Below are 22,189 nucleotides of genomic sequence, written 5' to 3' on the forward strand. Positions count from 1 at the left end.
AGGAACGGGCGCCTGTTTGAACTGTTTTATACTGTTTGAATGGCTTGGATTGTTTAAATTATATGTAACTGCTGCCAGAGTTTTACTGTTTAAGTTATGTTGTTGAGTTGCTGTTAATAACAGCCATGTTGTTGAGCCGCCTCGAGCCCTTCGGGGAAGAGGCAGCCTATAAATCTAAAATATAAATAAATATATAAATAAATAAATTATTCCCTCAAGTGTATTGACTGGAAGATACCAGAGAATCCCACTGTATATGTTCTCCGAGTTCTCTGGACACAATCCAACATATTGTTCTGGATTGCCGGTTGCATTTTCTCCTCCTTTACTTCATTCTAAAGATCTCATGAATAAAGATAGCATTATCCAATTTCTGTTAAATGAACTTATTCCTGAAATTACTGCTTTGGCTGTTTTTTGAAGAAGTTACTAAAGTTAGAGAGTAGACCACTGTGAGTTTTTATTTTGATCTTGCCTATTGTGCGTTATTTAAATGTCAATAAAGGATGAAAAATGAAAGAAAGGATCTGCACTTAAGATCCATGTTTAAGCCCTATGGCAGCACAAGCTCAATTTTTTTGTCTGTTCATAGATCAATATTTTAACTACGACGTTAGAGCAGTCTTGCTTGCTTCAGCATAAAAATCCTATGAATTCAAAATCATCCATTTAAAACAGTCTACATCTAATTTAAAACCAGACCCCCCCTCACGAAACCCCGTGATGGGACCGGGGGGGGGGGGGAGGGGATGGATTCAGAGACCAGTCTTAGCAGAGAGAGGGTTTTTAACCCAACTCTTAAGATTGCTATATTTAGGGAAGGCTGAAATATAGAAAAGTTAAGAGATCTGAAGTCAGCAGGAATATACCCTGCAGGAATATACCCTGCAATTTTGGTTGATAGTTCCATGGGAATGTCAACTCAATGCATGGCAGCTGTGAAAAAGGCAAACTCTATGCTGGGGATAATTAGGAAAGGAATTGAGAATAAAACTGCAAAGATTGTCATGCCCTATATAAAGCAATAGTGTGACCGCACTTGGAGTACTGTGTTCAGTTCTGGTCGCCTCATCTCAAAAAGGATATTGAAGAGATAGAAAAAGTGCAGAGAAGGGCAACAAGGATGATTGAGGGACTGGAGCACCTTCCCTATGAGGAGAGGCTGCAGCATTTGGGACTCTTTAGTTTGGAGAGGAGACGTCTGAGGGGGGATATGACTGAAGTCTATAAAATTATGCATGGGGTAGAAAATGTTGACAAAGAGAATTTTTTCTCTCTTTCTCACAATACTAGAACCAGGGGGCATCCATTGAAAATGCTGGGGGGAAGAATTAGGACTAATAAAAGGAAACACTTCTTCACACAACGTGTGATTGGTGTTTGGAATATGCTGCCACAGGAGATGGTGATGGCCACTAACCTGGATAGCTTTCAAAGGGGCTTGGACAGGTTTATGGAGAAGTCGATTTATGGCTACCAATCTTGATCCTCTTTGATCTGAGATTGCAAATGCCGTAACAGTCCAGGTGCTCGGGAGCAACAGCCGCAGAAGGCCATTGCTTTCACATCCTGCATGTGATCTCCCAGTGGCACCTGGTGGGCCGCTGCAAGTAGCAGAGAGCTGGACTAGATGGACTCTGGTCTGATCCAGCTGGCTTGTTCTTATGTTCTTATGTAGGAATACACATACACAAATAGCCAACTGCACTGTATATGGTGAAGAAAGGTACAGTAAAGCTACTTGTCAAACCTCAAGGAACAGACTGATGTTCTATCAAACTTATTATTGGGAAAATCAAGTCCTTGTTTGTGACTGGCAAATAGAATGTGAGTCAAACTAGAAGGTGTTTGTGTTTCCCTCGTACTAATGATGGTTTGTTGTAAAACTGGAATTCATAACAATAGAACTAGCAACCATTTCACGCTTTACCCTTGTGATGTAATTCACAAAACAGCCTCGATTCCTCAGACTGGGTGCTGTTCCGGTCATCTTTGGCCAACACATATTCCTATCATTTTGCAAAATATGCAAAACAGAATTGGTGAGGGCCATTCCTGTACAAAGAGCAAGGCTGCAATGAAACAGATCAACTCAGGAGGTGACTGTTATTAGGGATAATGTTTTTCCTTCACTGATGGGTCTGGCTGCCTTACATGGGAAGGGTTGCTTCTGTTGTTAACTCCCTGTGGGGCAAAAGGCAAGGCAGTGGAATGTTAATTTGAAACATAATACAACACCTTATGTTTTAAAAGGGAGGTAAGTGAGTAAACTGATGCTGCTAGTGTTGATGAAAAACCCACAGGTCTAGAAAGCGTCTGGAGGTCATATAAATACATTTCCTTCCCTCTACAGCACCATGGATTCAGAGAGTCACTATCTTTGAACATGGAAGTTCAATTTATTTATTCATTACAGCTACTAGCTATTAATGGACTTTCCAGAATAGAATCCTCTGCACATAACAAAAAACCCAGAACTGAATGTCTGTCATATATTTTTGAAGTGATATGATTCTATAGTTGTGTGTCAAGACACAGTGAAGAAAAAGTTGATTTTAAAGACCTGTGCCGTGTAGAGAAACACGTATCACCGTGATATCCTTCTGATGATGCGAGCCATAGATTTGGGCGAAACATTAGGTGCAAAAACTACCAGACCATAGCCACACAGCCTGGAAAATCCACAACAGTCAGTTGATTCCAGCCATGAAAGCCTTTGACAATACATAGAAAGTTGGTTGTTGTTCAGTCTTAGGTACGTTTGTTACTGCTCTTTGCTGCTTCTGCAAGTGTTCTCCACCCTCCCATCATACACGTAAGTGTTGAAATGGAAGATGAGATTGAAAGAAATTTGCTCAGACATACAATTTTGCCTTAAGAAAATACAGACGGAGCCCATAATGAGTTTTCTATTTAACAAGGAAAAATGCCTCCCCCCCAAAAAAACCCTTGCCATCTCTAACTTGAGAGCATTTTCCTGATAGAAATTCAAAACTTTGTGTGAGAAATGGAAGACCATGATATATCTACATGTGTGACATTGGCACACACTTGGAATAATAAAGTCTTCCTGCTTAACATATGACACTTTGCAGCATGTATTTTGCCATTTTTTCCACCAAAAATGAACCCAGAAGAGAAAACAGTATCAAATGATCAGTTTTATGATAGTAGATCAAATGTGAGCTGTGTGCAAAAAACAATGCAGTTATAGCTGTGTGCAAATATGCTCTGCAATTTTTTAACGAGTTCCTTCATGACTGTTCACTTATTGCTAGTATCTAAACATCCTGTTTCAAATCTTCTTCATTTTGGATGTGCTTGTCTCCAAATAAAATATGTTTAACTGTAAATTTGCTCATAGTGAACTTGTTTTTCCTCACTAGATTAATACTGCGTAAATAAGAGATCTACAGTGGCCTTAAAAACTCATTTTCTTGTGGATTTGTTACAAAGGGAAGATTAAAATACTAACCTATAAGGGGGAAAAAATTCTTATGTGAAAAGTGTAGACACACAGCAGAATCAAGGGGCCACTTCTTTTGACCCCGGTATCACAAAACTTTCTGGAGCAGTGATTCCCAAACTTTTTCGGGCACGTCCCACTTCCCTAGTGCCCTGACCGAATACATATGAACGCATACCTCTTTCATGGTATTAGGTCTACTGCAAATTCAAAACAACTTCTAACACTGCAAACACGCATGTGCATTTCACAAATAACACATGTCCTAGTAAAAGTAAACCAATTTACTGAGCTGTCTTAGCAATATGAAAGGGTATAGGAAGGAAGGAAGGAAGGAAGGAAGGAAGGAAGGAAGGAAGGAAGGGGGTGAAAGAGTGTTCTGGCTGCTACTCAGAGAACTCAACATCTGTGGCAGCTTCTTGGGGGGTGAGGGGAGAAAGCTATCCGAGGGGTGTATCTACATAAAATGGTGTCTGGAGCAAATACTGAAATTGCACCCCGAACACGATACCCCCGAGCATCTTAAACCAGAAGACAGCAGAGGTACAGAAGCCATGTCACTTCAGTTTTGTTCCATCTGAAAAGGTACAGGTAAAGGTAGTCCTGTGCAAGCACCATATCTTTACTGACCCAAAGGGTGACATCACATCACAATGTTTACTAGACAGACTACGTTTACTGGATGGTTTGCCATTGCCTTTCCCAATCACCTTTAATGTTTGCTGCATGAAGAACCCTGAACTGGGTGGAGAGGAGGTACAAAAATGGCTACAATAAGTAAAAGAAAGTTACATCACTACAATTCCTGGTTGTTGGGTCGTCTGCAGTAGACAAATGGGAGGATGGGATACTCTGATAGGGGAAGAAGAGGAAGAATACATTACTATTAATAAACCAGTTCTTTCTTTTTCCTCCCAGAGACTGGTTCATGATTTTAACAATCCACTTGGTTGAAATGCATGCATGGATACATGCTTTACTGCTTCCGCCCTCCCCTCCAAAACAGACAAAACCCTTGCCTACTCCAGTACTTAGACGTAATCTCTGACTTCCATGGCAATGTTGCATGAACTTAGGAATCAATATTAAAATCAGGCTGAAATCAGTTAAAAGCTTTAACCCTGCATAGCTGTCCATAAGAACTTACCTTTTGTTTATATGTTCTGGCACTTCTGTGCATTTGTAGATTCTATCCTGACAAGTTCTCAATCCTGCCTGGAAGTTTCCAATCCTGGGTGGCAGAACACTCTGCAGCCCATGACTCCTGCCTCCCACCCACCTGGTGCACTCTGTTTTTTTGGTACAAAATTTTAAAAAAATTAAAATTGCAAAGCCAGAGAGAAGCAAGCGAGACACCTTGTGCTCCCCCTTCCCCCGCCTCCTGTTAGGGACCTGGATGATTTGGGAGGTCACCAACTCCAGTGGACCTTCCTCGGCCTGGGTCAGGACCATTCGGCCCAGAGGGAGTGTGCCCTTTCTGTGGGGGAAGGTGGGGCAGTCATGCAGGCCTGGTCATGAGGGGCTTGGCATGTGTGCCAAGACTGCCTCCCTCCACTCCTACCCGGACAACCAGTCGCCCCAGCCCTGGCCTACCAAAGGAGCCCAACCCAAGCATCTTGCCTCCCTGGTGGCCGGCCTGTGGCTTGCACCTTCTCCGCAGCCGCCACCAAAATGCCCGGAAGAGCCAACCCACCTCAGGGGCTACTTCGCAGGGCTGGGTGACTACTACCTCTTCTTCTCCCCCACCAACCACAGGGTCTTTCCTGTTGCTGCCCCCCAACCCAGTCCAGTCCTGCAGGCACAGGCCAGCAGTACTGCCCGGCAGTAGTTTTTGGGGCAGGGCTGGCTGCTTCTCAGGGAAGTTCCAATTCTAGAGTGACTGGGCGAGTGACAAAAGTTACCAGTAGTCTGTCATGTTTGGTAATCTCACCCTCTACCAGAACAACTTATAATAGCAAAAAGACTGAACCCAAGGGAAATTCAACAAGTGCTTGGCAAAAAAAAAATTCATATTCGTTATAGTGCATAACCCGGATGTGAGTAGCTCAGGATGTATGTTGGTGCTGATTTCCTCCCCCAATACAGACAGACAGCATCTCTGACATATTGCCCGAAAAGACGCTTTACATTAGTTGCAAAAGCAGTTTGGGCCCCTGCCTGGATTGATCGTGTGTACAGAGCTTGAGAAATTTTTCTTCTTCCATTTGAGAGAAAAGGGCAATCACTTCGACACCTGTAAATGCCCAGAAATTTTCTAATTTGTGCTTGCAAACAGCAGCGGCCAACCTTTTCGTCATTCAGCTAGAGGACTCGTAAAAGCGAACTGAGCAATTACTGCTCGGAACCCTACAAGGAAGTCATTCTCCTTGGGCCCTGAAGGAGATCACGTAGCTTCATCAGTACAACTTCCATTCTGTGTTTCCTGGACCCAAGACAGCTAGGTGAAAATGGCTGCTGTTCAACAAATGAAGAAGTCCAAAGGTAACCTCAGTGTTTGAAGTTTGCTGAACCTGAATACCAACAGAGGAAATGTTAAAGAGAGTCGGCATGGTAAAATGGTCAAGAGCAGGTAGACTCTAATCGGGAGAAGCAGGTTTGATTCCCTACTCCTCCACATAAGTGGCAAGCTCTTATATGGAGTTGTTTCCCTGCTCCCACACATGAAGCCTACTGGGTGACCTTGGATTAGTCACAGTTCTTTCAGGACTCTCTCAGCCCCGCCTACCTCCAAAGTTGTGTCTCTTGTGGGGAGAGGACAGCATGAAAGCCCCTTTGAGACTCCTTTATGTTGGGAAAAGTGGGGTATAAATCCAAACTCTTCTTTTCTTCTTCAAAAAGGAGAGGCAGTATATCATTTCTCACCAGAGCCACCCAATGAGGTAATCTGCTTACATGGAAATAGGCCTTCCCATGATTCAACTAAGACATCAGCACACATATGAGTAGAGGCAGGACCTCGGTACCTAGCATAAAATCCTTGAACCTCCCGAGATAACTTGCCTCATGTTGTGTGTTTTTTGAAAAACAGTTTTAAACAGAACAGAGCAAGGATGAACGACTTGTGCTACGTTTCACCCTTAATCTTACCACTACAGTCATATTTATGCTTTGTATGGAAATCTTTATTTGATAATAAAAATAGCATTCACAGACCCTTTCCTTCCAAGTAGCTACATCATATACATTATGCTTTGTCCCAAGGAAAGAATCTTTTACTGGGTAAAGTCCACACCTACTTTTAACTAATGTTATGTATAAACCCGATTAAGTCAAATAAAGCTATGAACAATGTAGTATTTATATATGCATAGTGTTTGTTTGTTTTTTTATAAAAAAGATTGGCCCACATTACTGATTTTCATCAACACAGAAAAGAGCATTATGACTATAGCACACTGCAGGAAATGATAACTAAAGAACACAGATTGCACACGAGTGCTTGGTGGGATCACATGGGCAGGCCCCTTGCTGCGAGGAAAGATAGGCCATTCAAACCAACAAATGCATCGGAGTGACTGTGCTAGTCTCCTGTTTAAAACAGCTTTACATACCTGATTCAGTTTACATTAAAATATATTCCCCACGAATCAATTTGTTCCATTTTTTAAAAGAAATATAAACACTTAGCACATTCCTCACAGCTAAATTTTTTTGTCATAAATTCTCTTCTGTACAAGAAAAAAAGGCAACAGTTTGTCATTTTTCTTCAACAGGCTCTATTAATTACAATTTAAACTCTGTACACACAATGATTGGCCATCTTTTTTTCTTCTCCTTTACAGTACCATGGCAACAACAGTGATAGACTTGTAATCCTTAGTTTGGGTGTGTGTTTATGTGGGTGTGTATGGAAAACATGGTGAAACAGCATACGTGTACACACCAATGCACTGTAAAAAAAAAAAAGCAGCAATTTTAAACTTTTAGTGGTCCAACAGTAATGGCAAACGTTTTGGCTCAGCTAGGCAGTAATCTATTAAAATCTCGTATCAATACTACAGCAGATTTACCACTCAAACTCGCCATTGTAAAAAAAATACACCTTGTATTGGTGTTTTCCATTCTTTACAGTTAAAAGTACGGCATAAACCATATCACAGCCTGAAACCCAAGCTTTCCAGACATTGCTTCTTTTTAAAAATCTCATTTAAAAGCAATCGGGTAACTTAACACCCGCCCGCAAAAAAACCCCAAAAAACCATAGAAGCCTAGAGAGGCAGATACAATTTGGCAAAAAGGGGGGGGGGGAAGTCTGACGAGTGACCCCACTCTTGGAAAGAAGCGTTTGTTCCTCAAAATTCATTCTGACAAAGGAACCAAATTTAACATCCACTTCCTTTCAAAGCAGACAAATGATAGCATTTGGATTCCAGTTTCATCCGTGTAGTCCTAAAAGGAGAACAAGAGCCACACGGGTGCCACCTTTGTGAGACATGGTTTAATGTTGCAGAGATGAACAAACTGGATGGTTTATCCCTCACATGACACAAGACACAATGGAGACCAGTCCTTGGCCACCTCGCTTCCTTTCAAAGGAGACCCCAAAGTACTCGCTGTTCATGGAACAAACTACAAGTTCCTTAATATCTTGTGCTGTGTGGATCTGTATAAATATCCTTCATCCCAACAGAAGGCTCTTCGAAGAGTTGACATTAATAGGCAAGACATTCCTAATTTGTCAAGGAAAAACTTCTATAGTTGTTCTCAGTTTTTAACTGATACACCTCTCCCTTCCTCCAACTGCTCCTACAGAAAATCCTACACGCATCATCCCAGTGAATCAATTCAAATAAATCAGTGTGATTGGTCATGAAATCTTTTACCGCTGGTGGTTTTTCTCTCCAAATAACTAACAAAAGGACAACAAAGCAAACAAAAATAACCAATTAAAAGGATGATAATTATGGTTACTGATTATGGAAGAACATAATTTTTATAATCCTTCTGGTTGAACATTTGGCAAGTATCTTTTTTTAAAAAAAAAAATACAAATCCATTGGAAAATTCTTTAATGTTGTTATACACTAGGCACAACTCTCTCTCGTGATCAGATTTTATTTCAATGTTTGCTCTTGGAGGCATTAGACGCGAGGAACTAAAAGGGATTCAGGTTGCTACCTTCCTTCTTGTGAACTCTGAACGTCGGGAAAGGCCGCAATAGTATCATAGGCCTACAAAGCCCATTAGATACTGAGGTCAGTACTGCACTCTTTGTAGGGTCTCCGCCTTTGCTCAAGGGGTTGCCTATTATTTTTACTGGTGTCATATTTTAGAGCGCGCTCTTCCTTCTCCCTGAAGCCAACTTTGTCATCTCTATTCCTTTTGTCGGGAGACCTCTCTCTCCTCCTTTCTGGGGTCCTCTCTCTCCTCCTGTCGGTCGACTTCGCCCTCCTTTCAGAGGGTGAGCCCTCTCTTTTCCTGTCTGGGGATCTCCTTTGATCCATCAGCCTCTCAAGTGACCGCCTTCTTCTACTGGGTGATACGTCCCTCCTGCGGGTTGGAGACCTTTCCCTTCGTCTTTCTGGAGAAAAGTCTCTCCTCTTCTCATGTCGTTCCCTTCTCTCTAAGGTATTATCAGCACTCCTGGTCCCCTCCCTCCTCTTTTCAGGAGATTTCCGTTTCGGTCCGTTGATCACCACCACTCTGTCCGACGGCCGGTCGCGCCTCCCTTCCGGGGACCTGTCTTTTTTCCTGCCTGCTATGCTATTGCTGTTTTTAGAAGTCCCATTCCAAGTGTGGTGTTCATTGGATTGCCTGCCAAACTCTTTGCTGCCTTTTGGGTCCTTAAAACATATCCGCTTGTCTCCGTGTTGTGATGATTTGTGAAGATCTGGTGGATAACTGGGCTCCAGTGATGAGTGTTGTCGTCGGTCCGATGGCACGTTTCTCACTTCCGGTACATTTTGTGAACCTGTGGCTGGGCTGTTCCTGTCACTGCTGGGGTCTGAAAGAAAGACAACAATAGAATGTTTGGCACCTGTAGCTTCATTTCAGAGTGCGACACTAGTCATTCATTCCTCAGATTTCATTAGTGACAAAAACAAACAACGGTTAAGCAGTCAGTAGGAGACTAACTGAAGCTTGTGTTAAGTTCAGGTAATAGCAAAGCTCGAGAGCTAGAGATTAGTACTGATGCTTGTTCTCACTATGCCCATCTTAGGTCAGATAGGGGTCCTCTCAGCATCCCAAGTGCTTTTCCAGGTTTAAGAGAGAATATTTTAGGATTTACATCTCCAACTCCTTCTTTTCAATTCCTGTTGCCTCTCCAGGATAAAAGTTGCATTATCGGAAAACGGTAATCTTTTAAAGCTAAACAAAGTCAACCAAAAGGAAGAATCTCTTCTTGGGAAGGATCACTTCTCCAACATTTTCGTTCTACTCTTAAGTAGCACTAAAATAAGTGTTACTTGGTATTTTGGCATAATTTTACACCACAGTGTTTTAGTTCCCCCTTTTCCAAACAGGGAGCACGCTTCTTAAACCCAGTTTGATTCAGGATATCTAGGAAAGGTGTTGGGGGGAGGGGGGCAATTTTGGTTTTGCCACAATGATTCAGCTGAAACACTCACAGTGGGGGGAATGAGTGGCACAAGGTCACGACCTGAGTGTACTAAAGCAATGGAAAGCTATGCGCAATGAATCTTTTCAATCTTTCTCGTTGTCAGAGAGAGAGAGATGACATACGCCGAAAGATTTCGAATGGCAAATTGAGAGGAAAAGATTCCGAGCGGGCGTGAACGTTAAATTTTGCATGTCGTTTCAGACGGATGCTATCACAAAATGGCAAAACATTATAATTTGGTCGCTCTTGAGGGGAATAAGTATGGCATTCTTTGTCTTGTTTTCCACGTGTATGCGTTTCAAATCAACTACTCCAGATCCCCAAAAAATTAGTTTAACAAAAATTAAATTAAAACAACCCTGATGAAAATGGCTAAAGTCCCTAAAACGCCCCTCTTTCTCCTCCTGCATATAAATAGTCACAAAACGTCTTCCCAGATGCAGCCTCTTTTCTTGATAGATTAGATTAGCTTTGGTTTTGTGCGGGCCATTATTTTGATGATTATTATGAGGAAACCGCATGAGTTTCACATTATCAACTGCCTCATAAAAAAAATTGACAAGAGGGAGGACCACATTCTCTTCTTCCATAGATGCCAAGTTACTTTTGGCTTCTAGTGGCTTGTTGTCAGACTTAGAGACAGAGAGAGACAGAGAAGTAGAGAGATAAGAGACCAGGTTGCGGAACGTACTTACAATTGAAGGAACTGCAGGGTGCTCAGAATGAATTGCCGTATATACAAAAGGATAGCAAAGCGGAAAGCAAATGTGAGAGAATTAGGCCACAGCACAGAAACACCTAAAATTGATTTTAGCTACAAACCGTAGTTTGATTATGGCCCATAAGGTAGAAGCAAGACTCCCCGAGCTTGTCATTTCTCATACATGCAGCGATATTAGGAGGTATCATCGCTGAGGAAGGAAGAGCCCGGCACCAAGAAAAGTAGAAGAAAGAGAAAGAGAAAAGTAGAATGTTTAGATACCCGATAATAAAGAGGAAAGAAAAAAAAACCTGCATATTTTATCTCAGAATAAAGAAAAGTTTATTTTTTTTTCCAGACAGGATTGTCTAGGCATCACCCAAATATAAGGCTGCAGACACAGCGGTTGTTAAAGCAACGTATCGTAATCCATCATGTACAAAAGGTGATTCGGGGAACCCAGACAACGAAAGCATCCATTCTGGGAGGGGGAGGGAGGCGGGAGCCAGAAAGACACGACTGGAACAGGAACACAGATTTGTGAGAGGAAAAAACAGTTAACAGTCAACAGTGACGAAAAGAAGCCCACCAAAGACCACGACAATAAAAATAAGTACAAAAATCATTACAAAAATATACAGCCTCGTTTAGAGAAGCGCGTTCCAATCAAGTCAGAAAAATATTGGAACCTCACATTATTTCTCGAAGCAACTTGTTAGTGACTGCAAGTGAGAGTATTGAAGAAGCAAAGCCCCCAACGTCACAAAGCGTATAGCAGCAGTGCAGCCCCCGTTTGCTTGGAAATGGAATCGGTTACGTGATTGGAAGGTTACTGGCAGCCAAAAATCAAAAAGAGGAGAAAAAAAAATAAACCCCCAAGTAGCCACCCCACCCCATGCCCTGGCGCGGGATAGTCACCCTCAGTGCAACAGACATTCTTGGAGATGTGAAGCACTTTTTTTTTTCTCGTTTTGTTTGAAACAGGGTATATTTATGATGTTTAGCATATGATACAATACTTTACAGGCAAAGAGAGCATAGGAAAAGACAGAGTAGAAAGAACATTACACAGGTTTCGTTCTGCTGAAAGACGGCCAACTGTACAACAAAAGTGTAAACACAGTAGTGTGAAGTCATTAAGCAGTGTAAACTGATTTGTATAGTGGGACCTGGCCCAAAGATTAGGTCCAGCGTGAGGTCTTAAGCATATGGAAAATAAAAATAGAGCAACCTGCCCAAAGAAATTCACATCTCTTTATTATCATTACTACTAAGAGGGATTGGAGTCATGGGCTAACAAGTGGGAGGTTTTTTTTAAAGTGAAGATCCATTGGTCTGGGGTAGGTTTACAGTAAGGCCCTTCCATAAATTGTGCCATCAGAGCTCCCTTATAGCAATACCTTGTGTCCCTTGACAAAACCATTCCCCGTAAAACTAACTACATTGCCCCTTCTCCTGTTTACCTCAAAGGTCTCTCTGACAAGCTCTGAGAGAACAGTAGAAAGGACCTATTTTTGTGCTGATGTTCCCGTCCTCCCCCCCAACATGTCGAAGTGAACTTTCGTTGACTTTTCCCAGGTGGTTTTACGTCTTGTGAACTATTCAACATGGGCTCAGGTTAAAACTCCCCTTCAACCAGTTCTACAGCTTTGAGGCCCAGCTGAACTAACATCTAGCCTCTGATGCAGCCATTCAGAGGACCAACTTGGTACAAACCTATGGCGAAAAATCAGCTGGTGCTAATTTCAACATGCAAAAACCGATTGTGAGACTACACCCTTCATTAAAGCCTGCCTCCCTCCCTATGTCTTTGGGGAAAACAGCAACCATAGCAGCAGCACAACCCAATCTCTCTTTCATTTACAGGGGAAACAGAAAAGGAGACTGGTTGGAATCTTTGTTATGTTCCTTACTAGGATAAACAAGGAATATACTTTGTCGTTAGAACGTTATCCCAAATATGGGGAAGCATAAAGGACATCTTTTCAATTATGTGCTTATAACTCATAACTGGCTGGAAACCAATTATAGCTGGGAAAAGCCCTACATCTAGGGCATACTTTTGAATAATTATCTCAAATAAATAAGACATAATAATATTATATACATTACTAATCCACCCCAACCCTCTACCTACTCAATTCATACAGCAGTGGACAAGAGAGAGAGACTTTTTTTGTGTGTTTTTTTCCGGTGGTGATCTTGATTTTCTTGGCAGGCAAGTAAAACGTGATTCTCTATCATAAGCACTGGGAATGGCCCTTTGAATTTGCTCAGAGCTTACACAGTCATGAATAAACAGACATCCTAAAGGGTGGTGGCAGGATAGGGGGAGGGTGCAACTATATATATGTATATATATATATTTATATAATTTGTACTGCGTACTTTTAAAAAATAAATTTATAAATATTTACATAAATATAAGGGGACAGTAAGAGCCCAGACACCATCTTGGAATTCATGCCTAGAGATACAGACAACAGCCAAGGACAAAAGCCCAACAGAAGGCTACAGCGTCAGAATGGTAACACAGGATTTCTGCATTGATCAGAAGAACAAGAGAACAATTCATCCGCTGAGAAACAGTTTGGCACAGTTCAAGAAACATTCCTTGTGTGGTCGGACAGAACAGTAGGGTTTGGTTTTTTTTGTCTCTAAGTTTTTGCCCCCTCTGATCACCAAAAAAAATACTGCTTTGACGATGATCTCGCCTGTACACTGTGCCCCCAAAAGAGTCCATAGTAGCAAGCAAAGGATGAAAATGTGTAGAGAAAATTCAGCACAAGCGAGGCAATAAACCATTGGTTGCCAAGGTTGGTAAGACACTGGTGAAAAAGGAGAAAAAAGATAGAAAAAAAAGAATCCCCGCTTCAGATCTTGAGACATATCATTCATGGTGTGATGCCAGGAGCAAGGAAAGGAATGTTTTCATAGTTTGACCCACCATATTCTGGTACAGAACCATCTCCGCGTTTGAGAAAGAGGCGAACTTTGCGGCCGCCATTTTTAATCAGTTCTATGGCCCGGGCATGCTTCATGTTCTTTGTAGTTTCTCCATTGATCTCCAGGATTTCATCACCAATCTGTCCGGGAATAAAGAAAGGATTCCCAATTAAAGCAAGACTTTGTGAGAAAGTAAAGTATAACGAGATAAAAACGGGGCTGGGTAAAGGTAGACTGTTAAATATGGTTTAGCGCCTGGCCCTGATTTATTTGAATTGTTTATATACCTACCTGTCTTTCTTCGGACCAACTCAGGAACCAAGGCAGGTAAAAGCAATGTAAACTACAATAAAACTGTGTCCAATCAAGAGTTAGAACAATTAAACAATAAAACGATAACCATAAAATACGGCGAAACTGTATTAACACACCACTCTAAAAATACCATATGCCCAACTGCCGAATATTCCCCTTTTAGCATATTCAGACTATCCCCAGAGCATATTTAGACTATCCCCAAAGTTCTCCTTCTGTTTTACAGCCTCATCAGACAGCCAGGAGGGTGGAAGGCCCGTCCCTCCGGCATCTTCTGAAAGGCTGTTCCGCAAGCTTTGCAGCCAAAGGCAAATTTTCAAGCTACTTTCAAATGCATGTCAGGTAAAGTCACGCATGCCGGAACAAAATTAGAACTCATTCAAATGTTCAGGTTGTCACACTGAATAGACCTTTACATGGCTGTACCACCTTAAAATGCATATGGAGACAGTGGTATATCTATGGGGGCAGGGGTATCACGTGAGGGGTGCGCTTTAGCCCCCTGCCTCCTCCACCCAGCCCCCCTGTGCTGCCGCGGCAACCGTCCGCTCTGTCCTTGCAAGGAAGGCTCTCTGGACCTGCAGCCCTCTCCTCTCCTGGTCTGTTGTTTTCCTCCTACTGAGGAGACAAGGCCCCAGGCGAGTGGACTTGGGGCCAAGGGCACCTCCTGGTCAGAGCCAGACACAGTGAGTAGGCCTGCAGCGCAAGGACAGCTCCCTCCCACTGAGATGCTGCCACTGCATGCCTGGCTGCTGCTGCCGTCACTGTCACTACTGGCCCTGGCCCAGGAGGCACCCCCCGAGCACCCACACACTGAGGTGGGTGCTCACTGAGAAAGTTTAGGGTGTGGTTTTTTTTTTGCAATTGTGGTGGTAATGGGGTGAGTTTGGCGGGGTGTGGGGGAATTCGGCAGGGGCAACTGGGGCTTGTCCTGGGCACCGCTTTGTGGCAGTACGCCATTGCATGGAGATGCTTGTTTGAAAGGCTTCCCTTGACAAACCTCCATGGCTGTGGAAAGCTAACACATCAGAGACAAGACTAAACTAAGATGTGACCGTATAATCTCCAATACTCTCATCTTGTTTTAAAGCACCTGCTTTTTGAGCCCTAATGAAAGCATCCAAAATATGTTACCATTTCTGCCAAATTAATGTCGATTGAAAAACCACAATCCAGAAAGGTTAGTGCTATATGAAACACTTCAACTACATGCGAACATTCACCATTCACTGAGGCTTAAGCAGGGTTTTGCTATTATAACACAATGCTCAGAGTTCTGAACAATCACTGACAGCAAAACTTGCCACCTCGGAGAAATGCTTTATTACATTGCTTTGTGCCTGAAAGACCAGCTCCCGAGCTCATTTCGAACAGCACAGGTGTGTGGCATTACAGCATCTCTCAAGGTCTTCTCCAGGAAATTGCACTTCTGCCCTTACGGTTTCTAATATCCCATTTCTAAGCAAAGAAAACTTTTCTCAAATCCGATCATCTGGTTACAGGATACGTTTTTCTTTCCTCTTCCAGCTTCATTTGTTATTTTTAAAACTCAGTTTACTCCCCGAGGCAGAAGCATAAAAGTATTTTACAACAAAGGGTATCAAGTGTCTGCAGTTCTGGCCATTCTACCTCAAAAGGCATATCAGTGAATTAGAAACGGGCACTGAAATGGGTGGCCCAAATTATCAAGGTGGTTTCCTTTGAGGAAAACCTACAGAGATTGATGCTTTTCTGTTTAGGAAATTAATAATGGAGTGTGTGTGGTGGGTGGGACACATGGATGTGATTGACATTTATCAACTAAGCATGGTGGAAAAAAATTGAATAGACAGTGTCATGAGCCAGCCCCTGGGTACTTACCAGGATTCAGAGGACTCTGAGGCAGAACCTGAGGACACAGTGCAGCCAGAGTTGGCTGCTCCTGGGGAAGACCAGGCAGCAGAGCCAATGCCCAGTCCTTCCCTGCCTGATGACATCCAGGTGGAGGAGCCTGCAGATCCTCCTGGGGATCCCAGTGGTGAGCCAGCTGTGCATAGGAGGCAGAAGCAGAGGCTGCTACTGCAGAAGCACAGGATTGCCCGTTTGGCAGCAAGTTATGGGAGATTAGAAGTCTCTGCATCTGATGAGGACTAACTCCTCACAGAATCCCAGTTCCCTGAACAAGGCTCTCTATATAAGCCTTGCTGTGAGCTTGCTTCTGCCTGGGTGCAACAAGTGTGTTACCTGTTGCCACTGTGTGCCTGGTTCTTTGTTGATTCCTAGCTTGCTCCTCGGTTTTCCTTGACCTATTGGACTGTTCCCTGACTACACTTGTGCTTGCTGCCCGCTTTGCCCTCTGGGCTCAGATCCAGCCACGCCCCTGCCTTCTGACAGCACAGACAGAACTTTTTCCCTCTCCCTCAGAATTACAGATCTTGGTGGTTATCCCAATGTTAAGAAAGTGAATGGACAGGGCAAAAAAATAGAATTACTTTATGCAACACTATTAATAAATACTTGGGAAAAAAAGGTTTTCAGGTTTGTATTTGAGGAATAGTTCCCTCGGCTTCATCATCAGCCAAAATGGAGACTGAAACCAAGAAATCAGAAGGGGACTGAGACTAGGAAGGCCAACCATGAAGGAGCTAGAAAGTGTGTTAAGTGTAAGGATGTGTCACTGATGATCAAGATAATCATACTACAGTATTCCCCCATTATAGTGTATGAGTGTGAAAGTTGAACAATTAAGAAAGTTGACAGGAAGAGCGTTGATTCCTTTGAAAAGTGTGAGAGGAGAGTTTTACAAATACCACAGGCTGCCAAAACAAACAAACAAACAAACAAACAAACAAACCCACCCACCCAAATAAGTGGAGTTCAGATCAAGTTGGAATTCTCCTTAAAAACTAAAATGACTAAACAGAGACTATTGTACTCTGGTCACATAATGAGAGGACCACTGGAAAAGACAATAGTGCCAGGAAAAGTTGAAGTTAGCAGGAAGACTCTACATGATATGGACTGATACAATAAAGGAAGCCACACCCCTCAGTCTGCAAGACACAAGAAAGAAGAAGAAGAGTTTGGATTTATATCCCCCCTTTCTCCCCCCTCACAACAAACACCCTGGGACATTTTGGAGGACATTAATTGATAGGGTCCCTGTAAGTTAGAGGCAACCTGATGGCACTTGACATATATAAACACACACACACCAATAAAAAAAGATTCCAGTATAAAACACCAACCAGCAATTTACCGAAGGACCTTTCAAAAATAATCTTGCAGGTATTCCTGAAATTATTATATGGGGTTTTAAATGTTATACACACACATATATATTGATACAGGAATTTTACTGGAAGCTGCCCTGGACCCGGCGGGAAAGGGCAGGGTGGAAACCAACCAACCAACCAGCCAACCAACCTAACAAACAGATTGCTCTTGGCATCACATCCCATAAGGATGGGGCCTCTACTGAGCAGGCCCAAGACTGAGCTGAGGCTGTTCTGATACCTTTTGTGAAGAGGGTGACAAGATATTGCTGTCAAGAGAAATGTAGCTGGCATAGGTCACCACAGGCTTTAAAACATATGAACAAACACCCAGAGTTGAGTCTGGAAACAGATAACCAGTGAAGCTGTATGATAATTGGCATGACACATGTAAAGACTAGCAGCCACATTCCACACCATTGTAGAATGCTGTCCTAGATGAAACTTTTGTTTGGTCCAGTAGGGCTATTGTTATGTTTCTAAAACGTAACACCACTTGAAAAATCACAGTCCGCAAAATGACCTTAAATCCACACCGTACATTCAAATTTAACTAATTAGTGTGCAAAGTCCTACACAACCCTCACCACACAACTATAATGAATACAACAAAATAACATAGGGTCATTAGTATCCTCTAGTCTAGTCAGTCACAGGACAGATATGCCACTGATTAGGCTCTAGACCAGTGGTGGCGAACCTTTGGCACTCCAGATGTTATGGACTACAATTCCCATCAGCCCCTGCCAGCATGGCCAATTGGCCATGCTGGGAGGGGCTGATAGCAGATCCAGAACAGGTTCCTCCTGCAACCTCTAGACTCATTGCAGACTAGATCATGTTATGAGATACCCACTATTGCTTCCTGAGGAGTTCTTCACATGTGTCCACCTGAAGGGAATTCTGGGAATTGACTAATGATTCTCTGTAGGAACTACATACAGAGGGAACAAAGTGAAGTTGCCCTGGTATGGATTAGCATGCTCTCTTATGTGGAAAGTTAGTGGCCAGCCCCTTCCCCTCTGAAGCACAAGAACTTCATTCACTGCATCCCATTAATCATGTCACCTATTAAGAAACACCCATGGAGTTGCTGTTGTTTTTTTTGAGAACTACTTATATGTAGAATAGGCAGCACAGAATGGCCAGCATTCATGGCCTTAGCTAACTACTTAAGTAAAGATGGAGTCCATCTTTCCTTGGAAACAAGGCATGAGTGATGGCCGGAGAGCAATGAGATAGATATTTTGCTTCAATATAAATAATAGCACTTGAATCCAACAAGACCGTAATTAATTGCAACAGAGGGCAGGCGTGAGTGAACTCCGGGTGAACGCGATCGTGACCCTATAAACGACAAATGAAGTGAACCTGACCACCCAAATATGTAGGCCATCATGCATGTGGGCAATGGGTGGAACACAGCTCCTATATATTAGGTGGCATCACCGGTTGCTTCAGCCTCTTTTGAGGCATGCTAGTAAACTGCCCCACCCTCCCTCCCTCTTTAGGAGACGGGGCTGTTCCAGTCTCCCAGCCCTGGCCGGCTTGGCGGCAGGCCAGGATCCTTGTGGGGAGGCTGAAATCCGCGTGATCCAACCTCCACAGTTCGGGGCCTCAATGGGAGGCTTGGGGTGGAGTCGGGCTCATGGGCATGCTGTGGCAGGCCTCAGCAGAAGCCGAACTCGACACCCAACCACTGGGGAGTGAATACCCGGCTGACCTGGGTACCTCTGTCCTCCCAATAGAGGTTAGAGGTTGTGGCCGGAGGTCAGCTGGGATTGCTGTCCACGGCTGCAAAGATCGCGCTCATCTTGCTTGCCCAGCTTCAGCGATAATAAAGGGGCTGCGGCCCAAGTGAATCAGAAACGTGTCCTGTAGTTATCCACTTGGGAAGACCTGCACATCTACCGCATGATATTCTTTTAACAATTTTTTTAAAGGCAGAAAATGAAAAACTCTTTGGATTGAAATCGCTATCTCCAGGCCAGACAGCACCTCATTTTTCCACATCTCTCCATGGGACAATCCTCACATGCTGCAGCCGCGTAGAGAGTCCATGTGTTATATTCACGGCGGCCTTCGCATGAGCCTTCATAAAACCAAACAGCTGGCTCTCCTCTTTCAAAGTTCAACTGTGCAAATCCTGGTCCCTAGGCTGGAGTAGGGGTGAAAGGAATAAAGAAAAAAAGAATTTGCAGCTAATGTCTTTCCAACCTTCAGATTTTTTTCCTAGCTAAATGAATCACGATTTGAGCAATATATAAAATCAGATTTATTTTTATCCCTCCACTTGTTCTTAAAGAGTCCTTGGTAAGAGGAAAAGATAATGATCAAGCTGATAAGATGTTATTGAGTATTAAAAGAAATCAAGTCTTTTTTTAGATGAACTTTTACAGTCCAATGTACCTTGCCTGTTACCTGTTTTATAATTGTATTTCCCAATGTATTTATTGACATAAAAAAAGGATAACTACCAAAACACAGAAAATGTCCTTGGCCTTTATCCTTTCCTCTAGTATGCCAACCTGCAATGAAAGGGAATGTCACTCTTGTTTCTATGGTGATTGCTAGCAGGAGAGGTCACAGATCTGTAGCAGCATTAATCAGGCAATGTAACAGGAACAAGAGCACCTACAACATGGATAACTGGTGAGACACTTTGCAGAATCCTTTGCTATCCTGCTATCTTACGCTCCACTCAGTGTGCAGTTTGGAGAGGAACAATTTACTTCCAGGGCTAGCCTGAAACAATACATGCCTGCAAAATGCACCATAAATATTAATTTCACAAACTTCTGAGCTGCCATAGATTTAACTGACACAGCTGTCTGCAATAAAGAAAGCGTCTTTCAAGCTGGAGCATCACCACGAGCTACTCAGTAATTTACATTTCTCCAACAAAGCGGGGAAGAAGGAGCAGAGTTCCCGTTACACTCTGCGCGCCCTCCCTGGGAAGCAAGCTGCAATCCTTGAGCTAAAATGGCGGGCAGAAGCTGAATGGAGCAACGTTTGAAAAGGGGCCCTTACCTGTGAAGCTGGGGGGTGGCAGACTCGAACTGGGACTCCTGCTTTGGTTTGTGTGTTGTTCCCTGTGCAGTTTGGAAAAGGAGTTATTATAGGCGGAGGCCGAGAAGCAGAGGGGAGAAATAGTCAGTTTTACTTGAAGGTCAAGAAACTGGGAAAGAAGCAGAGGCTGACACCAGTTAGCGATGCGCTCTGAAAAAAAGAAACAACACAAGCTGACCTGAGGTCTCCTGTGGTATCTGCTGAGGGGGGTATCGTGGATTGTAATGGTAGCAATTTTTCTCGCGTTGGTCAACAAAGTAAGCGTTGGAAGATTCTGCCAAAATGAAGCGATACTCTTTGTGAGGGCAGACTGTTGCTGCAATCATGGCTCTCTACACATACTCCCCTGGGCTGGCCTTTATCCCATTTGAAGGAATTATCAAATACATTTTCGCTCTTACAACAGTCAAGGGGGGGCTTTGATCTAGCTCACACTTTGGAAATTCAATATCAGAAGGGGCTCTATAAGTAGTTAAATATTTATTTAACGTTGAGCTAATACATTGATTGCCTACAAACCTTTGTCCAAACAAGAGCTTATGAAATAAGATATCTATGAAAGTTAATAATACTGGCATTTCTCCTTTTCCCATAGTAGCTGTCAAAGGCACAATGCGAACAATTTAGATATCTGGATTGTTGGTACTTTTATAGCCCTTTATTGTTTGGGGCTTCCTTAATTTTGCTTTCTAGCTCTCATCCTATCCTCTTTACAAGCATAATCTGCTTCACGGCTATTTTCAATATTCTTTTAAAAGAAAAGTAACTTTAGAACTTATGGGCAGGAGAGGAACACTGAGGTAATACAACCTATCAAAAGCATTTTACCTTCCATCTGCACGCTACACAGTGACAGAGCATAGTAGAAATGGCAAACGTTTGTTTTGAAAGATGAGATCTGATTCCCTAATGAGATTGAGGAGGGCAAAAATGCTCTAATTCTGAGATTAGCTTCTAAAGTGGGATATTTGGTGGTGGAAAGTGCCTTCAAGCCTCAGGGTGGCTTCTGACAGCCCACAGGGTTCTTATAAGAACATAAGAACTAGCCTGCTGGATCAGACCAGGGATCCCATCCCCTGAGGTCCAGCACTCTCTGCCTCGCAGTGGCCCTGGGTGCCTTTGGGAGCTCAGTGGGATGTGAAAGCAATGGCCTTCTGCTGCACTGCTGCTGCTCTGAGCACCCTGGTCTGCTAAGGCATTTGCAATCACAGAGATCAAAGAGGGATGAGATTGAGTAGCCATGGAATCGACTTCTCCTCCATAGAGCTGTCCAAGCCCTTTTTAAAGCTATCAGGTTGGTAGTATCCTGCCACCTCCTGTGGCAGCATGGTAAACACCAATCCGCACCCGTTTCAAGGCAAGAGATGTTTGGGGGGGGGTTTGCCTTTGCCTGCCTCCATGCTATGACCCTGGTGTTTCTTGGAGATTGCCCATCCAAATACAGACCAGGGTCCAGCTGCTAACTTCAAGATCACAGTAAGGAACAGGCTACCTTGGGCTATCAGGTCCAGGACTTCTACCTCACACTCACAGTTAAGAAACTCAAGAGCTGGCTTACTATAAAGTCCTTATGTTTATAGAATGGATTAGGACAAATGGAGTTTGAGGAAAGAAATTTAGCAGCAATGGGATACCACAGAGATCCCCACAAAGCTGCTTTAGTGTCTAGGAAGCCGGATCCCTGTAGTCTGGAGATCAGCTGTCATTCTACAAGATCTCTATCTCTCCCCACCTGGAGGCTGGCAGCCCTAATGAACTCCTAAGTTCTATCCCAAAAGCACAGAAATGTCATTTGCATGCTGTGCTGTATGATTTAGCCATAACTTAAGTAAACCACAGTTTTCAAAACTGCAGCTTGCTGGTAGCATGTCTCAAAC

General features: G+C 43.1%; 1 protein-coding gene across 1 annotated transcript in view; it reads right to left on the minus strand.

Moving 5' to 3' along the window:
* Positions 1 to 6,566: 6,566 nt before the first annotated feature.
* Positions 6,567 to 22,189, minus strand: part of MAGI1 (membrane associated guanylate kinase, WW and PDZ domain containing 1) — a 635,687-nt gene continuing 620,064 nt past the window's right edge. The window contains 7 exon segments of the mRNA XM_048488400.1: positions 6,567 to 9,410; positions 13,676 to 13,815; positions 19,242 to 19,333; positions 19,336 to 19,396; positions 20,274 to 20,335; positions 20,491 to 20,571; positions 20,573 to 20,586. Of these exon segments, the coding sequence (XP_048344357.1) occupies positions 8,650 to 9,410; positions 13,676 to 13,815; positions 19,242 to 19,333; positions 19,336 to 19,396; positions 20,274 to 20,335; positions 20,491 to 20,571; positions 20,573 to 20,586 (1,211 nt within the window). The 3' untranslated portion in view covers positions 6,567 to 8,649.

Source organism: Sphaerodactylus townsendi, linkage group LG03 (assembly GCF_021028975.2).
Source record: "Sphaerodactylus townsendi isolate TG3544 linkage group LG03, MPM_Stown_v2.3, whole genome shotgun sequence".
NCBI lineage: Eukaryota > Metazoa > Chordata > Lepidosauria > Squamata > Sphaerodactylidae > Sphaerodactylus > Sphaerodactylus townsendi.